The sequence below is a fragment of the Nanorana parkeri genome, unplaced genomic scaffold, assembly GCF_000935625.1.
Source record: "Nanorana parkeri isolate BGI_ZX_2015 unplaced genomic scaffold, ASM93562v1 scaffold1980, whole genome shotgun sequence".
Classification (NCBI taxonomy): domain Eukaryota; kingdom Metazoa; phylum Chordata; class Amphibia; order Anura; family Dicroglossidae; genus Nanorana; species Nanorana parkeri.
Genome location: NW_017308248.1, coordinates 159,112 through 168,569, shown reverse-complemented (window position 1 = coordinate 168,569; position 9,458 = coordinate 159,112). Strand labels below are relative to the sequence as shown.

Here is a 9,458-nt window from a genome sequence, read left to right as displayed (position 1 = left end):
GCCACCAAAACCACCCCCCCCCCCCCCCCCCATAACGCGCACCAAGAGTTACTTGCCCATAGCCAACGACCACCCCTACCCCGGAAAGTGCATCACAAGCACCCCAACTGCCTAGCCTCAGGCAGCGAGACGTCTAGGGTTCCCCCGGGCCAGGAGAGTCTCAACACTTGGACTGATCGACCTCGGCGTTGCTGCGAAAATGGACTCCCCTTTCTTCTTGCACCCCGAACGCTGCGCCGCGGGCCCTTTCACGCCCCCTGGACTCCGGAGCTTCGACCCTCCCGATGCACGTTTGAAGAATATCCTCCTTTCGACCTCGGACACCCGCCCACCCATCTGCGTCCGGCAAAAGGCGTTGTTTCGCCGACGTCGGGCACCGGTGGGTTATTCACGCCCGCGCCCCCGGCGCGTTGATCCTTCTCCGACCGCCGGGGCCCCTGGAACTTCGTTGTCACGCCTCCGTACTCCCTATGTACTATAGGACACCTCCCCTCTAGGTTATGGAGAAGAGTAGAGAAGCGGAGAGGAGAGTGTTTTGTAGTCCTGTCCCGGGGTGACAAGTCCGCTCCTCCATTGATACAGTAAGGTGAGCGTTGTCACCCTAGGACAGGAAGTATGTTACTGGCAAGATCAGCCAGTAAAAATTAAGGAAAACAAGCCTGAAAAAGAAAACTTAGGCTATGTGCTCAAGGCATTAAGTCTTAAATGCTTCTGAACCCCCTATAGCAGGGGTGCCCATTAGGTTGATTGCGATCTAACAGTCGATCGCAAAGCGACCACTGGTAGATCGCGATTGGCTCACTGACCTGTGTCCTGTCCTCTTGCGGTGCTCGTGCGGCTGCCGGCTAAATGCGTCAGACGGCCACATTCGGCCACAGGAGCACCGCGGGAGGACAGGACGCCGGCGCGCGAGAGGAGACCAGGGAAGCTGCTGCAGTGCAGGTAAGAAAAGACAGACAGGGGAGAGACAGCAGAGAGAGAAGAGAGACAGCAGAGGGAGAGGAGAGACAGCAGAGAGAGAGGAGAGACGGCAGAGAGAGAAGATAGACAGCAGAGAGAGGAGAGACAGCAGAAAGAGAGAGAAGAGACAGGAGAGAGAGAGAGAAGAGAGACAGCAGAAAGAGAGAGAAGAGACAGGAGAGAGAGAGAGAAGAGAGACAGCAGAAAGAGAGAGAAGAGACAGGAGAGAGAGAGAGAAGAGAGACAGCAGAAAGAGAGAGAAGAGACAGGAGAGAGAGAGAGAAGAGAGACAGCAGAAAGAGAGAGAAGAGACAGGAGAGAGAGAGAGAAGAGAGACAGCAGAAAGAGAGAGAAGAGACAGGAGAGAGAGAGAGAAGAGAGACAGCAGAAAGAGAGAGAAGAGACAGGAGAGAGAGAGAGAAGAGAGACAGCAGAAAGAGAGAGAAGAGACAGGAGAGAGAGAGAGAAGAGAGACAGCAGAAAGAGAGAGAAGAGACAGGAGAGAGAGAGAGAAGAGAGACAGCAGAAAGAGAGAGAAGAGACAGGAGAGAGAGAGAGAAGAGAGACAGCAGAAAGAGAGAGAAGAGACAGGAGAGAGAGAGAGAAGAGAGACAGCAGAAAGAGAGAGAAGAGACAGGAGAGAGAGAGAGAAGAGAGACAGCAGAAAGAGAGAGAAGAGACAGGAGAGAGAGAGAGAAGAGAGACAGCAGAAAGAGAGAGAAGAGACAGGAGAGAGAGAGAGAAGAGAGACAGCAGAAAGAGAGAGAAGAGACAGGAGAGAGAGAGAGAAGAGAGACAGCAGAAAGAGAGAGAAGAGACAGGAGAGAGAGAGAGAAGAGAGACAGCAGAAAGAGAGAGAAGAGACAGGAGAGAGAGAGAGAAGAGAGACAGCAGAAAGAGAGAGAAGAGACAGGAGAGAGAGAGAGAAGAGAGACAGCAGAAAGAGAGAGAAGAGACAGGAGAGAGAGAGAGAAGAGAGACAGCAGAAAGAGAGAGAAGAGACAGGAGAGAGAGAGAGAAGAGAGACAGCAGAAAGAGAGAGAAGAGACAGGAGAGAGAGAGAGAAGAGAGACAGCAGAAAGAGAGAGAAGAGACAGGAGAGAGAGAGAGAAGAGAGACAGCAGAAAGAGAGAGAAGAGACAGGAGAGAGAGAGAGAAGAGAGACAGCAGAAAGAGAGAGAAGAGACAGGAGAGAGAGAGAGAAGAGAGACAGCAGAAAGAGAGAGAAGAGACAGGAGAGAGAGAGAGAAGAGAGACAGCAGAAAGAGAGAGAAGAGACAGGAGAGAGAGAGAGAAGAGAGACAGCAGAAAGAGAGAGAAGAGACAGGAGAGAGAGAGAGAAGAGAGACAGCAGAAAGAGAGAGAAGAGACAGGAGAGAGAGAGAGAAGAGAGACAGCAGAGAGAAGAGAGACAGCAGAGAGACAGCAGAGAGAGAAGAGAGACAGCAGAAAGAGAGAAGAGACACAGCAGAAAGAGAGATAGCAGAAAGAGAGAAGAGAGACAGCAGAAAGAGAGAAGAGACAGCAGAGAGAGAGAAGAGACAGCAGAGAAAGTGAGAGAAGAGACAGCAGAGAAAGTGAGAGAAGAGACAGCAGAGAAAGTGAGAGAAGAGACAGCAGAGAAAGTGAGAGAAGAGACAGCAGAGAAAGTGAGAGAAGAGACAGCAGAGAAAGTGAGAGAAGAGACAGCAGAGAAAGTGAGAGAAGAGACAGCAGAGAAAGTGAGAGAAGAGACAGCAGAGAAAGTGAGAGAAGAGACAGCAGAGAAAGTGAGAGAAGAGACAGCAGAGAAAGTGAGAGAAGAGACAGCAGAGAAAGTGAGAGAAGAGACAGCAGAGAAAGTGAGAGAAGAGACAGCAGAGAAAGTGAGAGAAGAGACAGCAGAGAAAGTGAGAGAAGAGACAGCAGAGAAAGTGAGAGAAGAGACAGCAGAGAAAGTGAGAGAAGAGACAGCAGAGAAAGTGAGAGAAGAGACAGCAGAGAAAGTGAGAGAAGAGACAGCAGAGAAAGTGAGAGAAGAGACAGCAGAGAAAGTGAGAGAAGAGACAGCAGAGAAAGTGAGAGAAGAGACAGCAGAGAAAGTGAGAGAAGAGACAGCAGAGAAAGTGAGAGAAGAGACAGCAGAGAAAGTGAGAGAAGAGACAGCAGAGAAAGTGAGAGAAGAGACAGCAGAGAAAGTGAGAGAAGAGACAGCAGAGAAAGTGAGAGAAGAGACAGCAGAGAAAGTGAGAGAAGAGACAGCAGAGAAAGTGAGAGAAGAGACAGCAGAGAAAGTGAGAGAAGAGACAGCAGAGAAAGTGAGAGAAGAGACAGCAGAGAAAGTGAGAGAAGAGACAGCAGAGAAAGTGAGAGAAGAGACAGCAGAGAAAGTGAGAGAAGAGACAGCAGAGAAAGTGAGAGAAGAGACAGCAGAGAAAGTGAGAGAAGAGACAGCAGAGAAAGTGAGAGAAGAGACAGCAGAGAAAGTGAGAGAAGAGACAGCAGAGAAAGTGAGAGAAGAGACAGCAGAGAAAGTGAGAGAAGAGACAGCAGAGAAAGTGAGAGAAGAGACAGCAGAGAAAGTGAGAGAAGAGACAGCAGAGAAAGTGAGAGAAGAGACAGCAGAGAAAGTGAGAGAAGAGACAGCAGAGAAAGTGAGAGAAGAGACAGCAGAGAAAGTGAGAGAAGAGACAGCAGAGAAAGTGAGAGAAGAGACAGCAGAGAAAGTGAGAGAAGAGACAGCAGAGAAAGTGAGAGAAGAGACAGCAGAGAAAGTGAGAGAAGAGACAGCAGAGAAAGTGAGAGAAGAGACAGCAGAGAAAGTGAGAGAAGAGACAGCAGAGAAAGTGAGAGAAGAGACAGCAGAGAAAGTGAGAGAAGAGACAGCAGAGAAAGTGAGAGAAGAGACAGCAGAGAAAGTGAGAGAAGAGACAGCAGAGAAAGTGAGAGAAGAGACAGCAGAGAAAGTGAGAGAAGAGACAGCAGAGAAAGTGAGAGAAGAGACAGCAGAGAAAGTGAGAGAAGAGACAGCAGAGAAAGTGAGAGAAGAGACAGCAGAGAAAGTGAGAGAAGAGACAGCAGAGAAAGTGAGAGAAGAGACAGCAGAGAAAGTGAGAGAAGAGACAGCAGAGAAAGTGAGAGAAGAGACAGCAGAGAAAGTGAGAGAAGAGACAGCAGAGAAAGTGAGAGAAGAGACAGCAGAGAAAGTGAGAGAAGAGACAGCAGAGAAAGTGAGAGAAGAGACAGCAGAGAAAGTGAGAGAAGAGACAGCAGAGAAAGTGAGAGAAGAGAGACAGAAGATAGAAACAGGGGAGAGAGCGAGGACAGAGAAAAGAGACAGCCAAGAGAGAGAGCCGGTTCACACCACAAAGTTCCAGAGTGTTTGGCCTCTAGAATGCACTGGAAAGCAAGTCGGCCCTCTCCCTGCGTTCAGGGGCGGGAGGGGGCGTGGGGTTGCATTGAAGTCGATCGCACCGCAGGCATGCCCTCCGCCCGCAGTGCGACCTTCCGCACATTAGTACCTGCGTTCCAGTCCAATGCGATCTGCGAAAACAGTGCTTGCAGCATTTCTGCAGATCGCACTGGACCGGAACGCAGGCACCAATGTCAATCTAATATCTACGAAAAAACACCTGCGTTCAGGGTGCGGGCGGGGGACGTGGCTGCGGTGCCATTGACTCCAATGCACCGCCACGCCCCCTCCCGCCCCTGAACGCAGGTGTTTTTTCGTAGATATTAGATTGATCTCATCACTTGAAAAGTAGATCTCCAGACGAAAAATTGTGGGCGCCCCCTGCACTATAGGTTTGTTTGCACTTCAGATACAAGGGGCGTTTGTCATGCAAAGCGTTTGAAAAGCTTTATTAACCCAATTGTTTGTTTGTTTTGGACATGTGAATATGAGATCTAATGCAGCCACCGCAAGCTAAGCCGGCACGCTGCAATATATGATATGTTTGTCCTTAGATACACTTTAAAATGGAGTACAGGAAGTGTGGAAGATATCACAGTGTATTCAGCTGTAGTCCAGCACATGCGTGTGCGTTACAATGACATTCCGCTCTCGTACGTTTTTGACATATGCCATTTTTTTTCTGCTGGTTTCAGCGGATAACTGAGACCCCGCGTCTCCTGAACAAAGGCTCATTCACAGCCGGGGCGACATCATTACCAGAAAAATGTTCAGTCCTTTTGGTGTAGTGTAACATGGATGTGTTTGGAGATAGCGTGCCTTATATTTCTACAGTATATGGGGGGTACACTGTTACCAAGAACTACAGAGGGAGAGATTTGGGGGGCTTATTTCAGATGATTCCAGGAGGAAGGAGGTCCTGATTCCTCTATATACACTATATTGCCAAAAGTATTGGGACGCCCCTCCAAATCATTGGATTCAGGTGATCCGTGACATTTCCTGGCTACTGAATATTCCGCGGTCACCTGTTACTGGGATTATAACAAAGTGGAAGCAACTGGGAACAACAGCAACTCAGCCAGGAAGTGGTCGGCCACGTCACATGACAGGGCGGGGTCAGCTCATGCTGAAGCGCACAGTGCGCAGAAGTCGCCGATTGTCTGCAGAGTCAATAGCTACAGACCTCCAAACTCCATGCGGCCTTCAGATTGGTGCAACAACAGTGCATAGAGAGCTTCATGGAATGGGTTTCCATGGCCGAGCAGCTGCATCCAGGCCGCACATCACCAAGTGCAATGCAAAGCGTGGGATGCCGTGGTGTAAAGCGCGCCGCCACTGGACTCTAGAGAAGGGGAGGCGTGTTCTCTGGAGTGACCAATCACGCTTCTCTGTCTGGCAATCCGATGGACGTGTCTGGGTTTGGCGGTTGCCAGGGGAACGGTACTTGCCTGACTGCATTGTGCCAAGGGACAGCCCCTTCCTGTTCCAACATGACTGCGCACCAGTGCACAAAGCAAGGTCCATAAAGACATGGATGGGGGAGTTTGGGGGGGGGAGGAACGTGACTGGCCGCACAGAGTCCTGACCTCAACCCCATAGAACACCTTTGGGATGAATTAGAGCGGAGACTGCGAGCCCGGCCTTCTCCTCCAACCTCAGTACCTGACCTCACTCCTACACAACGCACCACACCGTCCCCTACACAACGCACCACACCGCCCCCTACACAACGCACCACACTGCCCCCTACACAACGCACCACACTGCCCCACACAACGCACACACATGTATAAGGAGCATAACCTACATGGGCCCTAAACGTGACCATACATTGTACAATCTCCTTCAACCTCACCACACAGGCTGCAATCTGATTGTACAATCTGCTTTCTATCTCTGTAGTGCCGGGACCGGCCGGACTGCGTGCAGATTGATTGGTTGGATGACGTCCTCACATTACACGGCATTGATTGTACAGAGAATGTAATGTGTATGCCCCCGGGAATCACCCCACGCACGGCGCAATCTTTGTACCGCCAGAGACGATGAAATATGATGAACTACAAAACCCATCCGCTTCACTTGTGTCCAATCCGGCCGGTCCTGGCGCTCCATGGTTGTCGGCAGATCTAAAGCGGATTGTACAATCACATTGTATCGTGTGCGGCACGCTTACAGGAGATCGTACAATCACATTGTATCGTGTGGGGCGAGCTTACAGGAGATCGTACAATCACATTGTATCGTGTGCGGCGAGCCGTACAATCACATTGTATCGCGTGCGGCGAGCTTACAGGAGATCGTACAATCACATTGTATCGTGTGCGGCGAGCTGACAGCAGCCGGTACAATCAGATCATACAGTGTATGGTCAGATCCCGGAATATGTTACAATAAAGGATACAACAACAACAACAACATTGTAACAATGAGAAGAACACAAAAGAGAGGAGCGAGCGACACAAAGACACCCAACACGAGTGACCTCCCCTCCCCCGCAGACCCCCGTACCTGTGCATGGTGCTCCCGGGTCGGGGTGTGCGGCATTCTCTGACACTGGATGTGTGACACGCAGAGTCAGGGTGTCACCGGCCACACACACAGGATGACATGGTGTGTCGCACACACACACACACACACACACACACACAGAGTGTCTCTCTCCCTCTGCTGGTCCCTCCCGGCATTTCCTGTACACGGCGCTCAGCGCCGCCAGCTCGTCATTGTCACCAGCGAGGGTCACACACAGAGGTATATAGCGCCCGCAGTGAGGGAGCGTAGTATGGTGAGGAGGAGATCGGCCGCACACTCCCCTCTACACCGCCGGGTCCATCATCCCCCCACACCGGGACCACCACACCCCCCGACCGGGACCCGGGAGTCCTGCACAACGTCACCCACACCGACGCATCTGCAACACGTGTGTGCGCGCCGCGCTTAGAGGGGACGTCCACTTCTCTCCAAATAAAGAGATAAAGAAGTCCAATTCCTTTCATGGAAACATTTTCTTTTCATTATGTGAAATCGCAACAAAGATGTCACCGAGGCCAGCGCGCCAAAATCACTATTATTATTTATTTATTTATTATTATTATTATCATATCATCAGTATTATTATTATTACTTTTTTTTTTTACTATTATTATTATACAGTATTTTTGTACAAATGTCCTCCTGTGATGTAGCGGGCTACTGGCTGCTATATGCTGACAGCGCAGAGCCGCAACTGCAGCCGGGAAGGATCCTGGCAACATTGTCGGGGGGCCACCCCTCTGCCTTATGGACATCTGGCTCTGCCCCTCTAGAGCCACAGTCAGCTGTGTCCGCCCCCTCGCCTTCCTGTCCCGCCAATGAGCATTGGGGGAGGGGGGAATCCCCCTGGAGGAGGTGACTGGCAGTCGCCGCTCTCTGCAGGGAGAAGGCAATGAGCTGAGCGCCCCAACTCTCCATCTATAGAGCCGGTCATGTGACAGCTGCAGCGCCCCACGCCGGCTCTAAGTATTGGGAAGAATACATTTTGCTCTCCCAATACTTCTCCTTTAAATACTGATACCCATCAGCTCCATCTAGTGGCCACAATGCGGTATTACATCCCATAACATTTGAGCTGAAAAGTAAATACCGTATTTTGCGGTCCATAAGACGCACGGGACCATAGGACGCAGGGAGGTCCGGCGCGCCTTATGGAGCACTCGACAGACCGTAGCTTCTGTCACAGAAGCTGCAGTTAGTGACCGCTGAGACAGGTGGCGCTGTGATTACAGCGCCACGGTCTCAGCGATCACACAGAGCAGACGAAGAAAGTCCGTTCTTCGTCTGCTCTATGGTGATCTCGATCGTCGCCGCCGCTGCTCGGCTTTAATACAAGTTATCTCATTAGATCACTCGTATTAAACGAGCAGTGGCTCCTACTACTCGCCCGGCGCCCGAAACTGCTCGGGCGTCGGGATTCGCTCCATAAGACGCAGGCACATTTTCCCCCTCCTATTTTCAGGGGAAAAAAAGTGCGTCTTATGGAGCGAAAAATACGGTAATATACAAAGAACGTTCGTTTTTGCCTCTATTCGCACAGAACGAATGTTCAGAGATTTGGTGGGTTCACGTCTCTGCAAATTGCTTACAAATAGACCCCTCAGTCAGTGCGCTAGTAATATTATTATTCAGGTCCATTGAAAATTGATTGGCGCCGTTTTGCGTCTTCCGCCTGTATGTAGGATCCATTCGCAGTGTAACATAAATGGCGGCGTACACGACGGTGGAGCTTGTTTTGAGTTCTATAGAACATTGCGCTGGAGGATCCCATCTATACCCCAATCTCAGTCCAAGATGTCAGACAGTCAGAGGCAACCACGGGGCCCTGGTGTTCCTGCAGCTCAGTTGCAGAAGGTCTCCTTGTCAGTAAGTGTGCCTGAGGACTGCGCTCTCCTTTATTGTCCCCAAACATGTTCTCGTTGATGAAATTGTGATAGACAGCTTATAATTTGGCCCATTTGCCAAGTTCTTCAGTGGTTGTCTCTCCTGGCTGTCTCTCCTCTTTCTCCCCTGGCTGTCTCTCCTCTCTCTCTCCTGGCTGTCTCTCCTCTCTCTCCCCTGGCTGTCTCTCCTCTCTCTCCCTCTGGGTCTCCTCTCTCTCCTCTGGCTGGGTCTCCTCTCTCTCCTCTGGCTGTATCTCCTCTCTCTCTCCTGGCTGTATCTCCTCTCTCTCTCCTGGCTGTCTCTTTTCACTCTCTCCTGGCTGGGTCTCCTCTCTCTCCCCTGGCTGTCTCTCCTATCTCTCTCCTGGCTGTATCTCCTCACTCTCTCCTGGCTGGGTCTCCTCTCTCTCTTCTGTCTGTCTCTCCTGGCTGTCTCTCCTCTCTCCCCTGGCTGTCTCTCCTCTCTCCCCTGGCTGTCTCTCCTGGCTGTCTCTCCTCGATCTCTCTCCTGGCTGTCTCTCCTCTCTCCCCTGGCTGTCTCTCCTCACTCTCTCCTGGCTGTCTCCGCTCTCTCTCTCTCTCCTGGCTGTCTCTCATATTCTCCAAAAACAAATTGCAGCAGGACTAGAGCTGCATAATATAGTATTTTATTATTAGTATTCGCGCTTGTGGCTGTTCCTCCCCCCCCC

General features: G+C 50.9%; 1 protein-coding gene across 1 annotated transcript in view; it reads right to left on the bottom strand.

Annotated features, from left to right (window-relative positions):
• LOC108800285 (serine/threonine-protein kinase N1-like) overlaps positions 1 to 6,945 on the bottom strand; it is an 81,286-nt gene extending 74,341 nt beyond the window's left edge. The window contains exon 1 of the mRNA XM_018572257.1: positions 6,866 to 6,945. Coding sequence (XP_018427759.1) covers positions 6,866 to 6,901 — 36 coding nt within the window. The 5' untranslated portion in view covers positions 6,902 to 6,945. The remainder of the gene's footprint in view (positions 1 to 6,865) is intronic.
• Between the last annotated feature and the right edge of the window lie 2,513 nt (positions 6,946 to 9,458).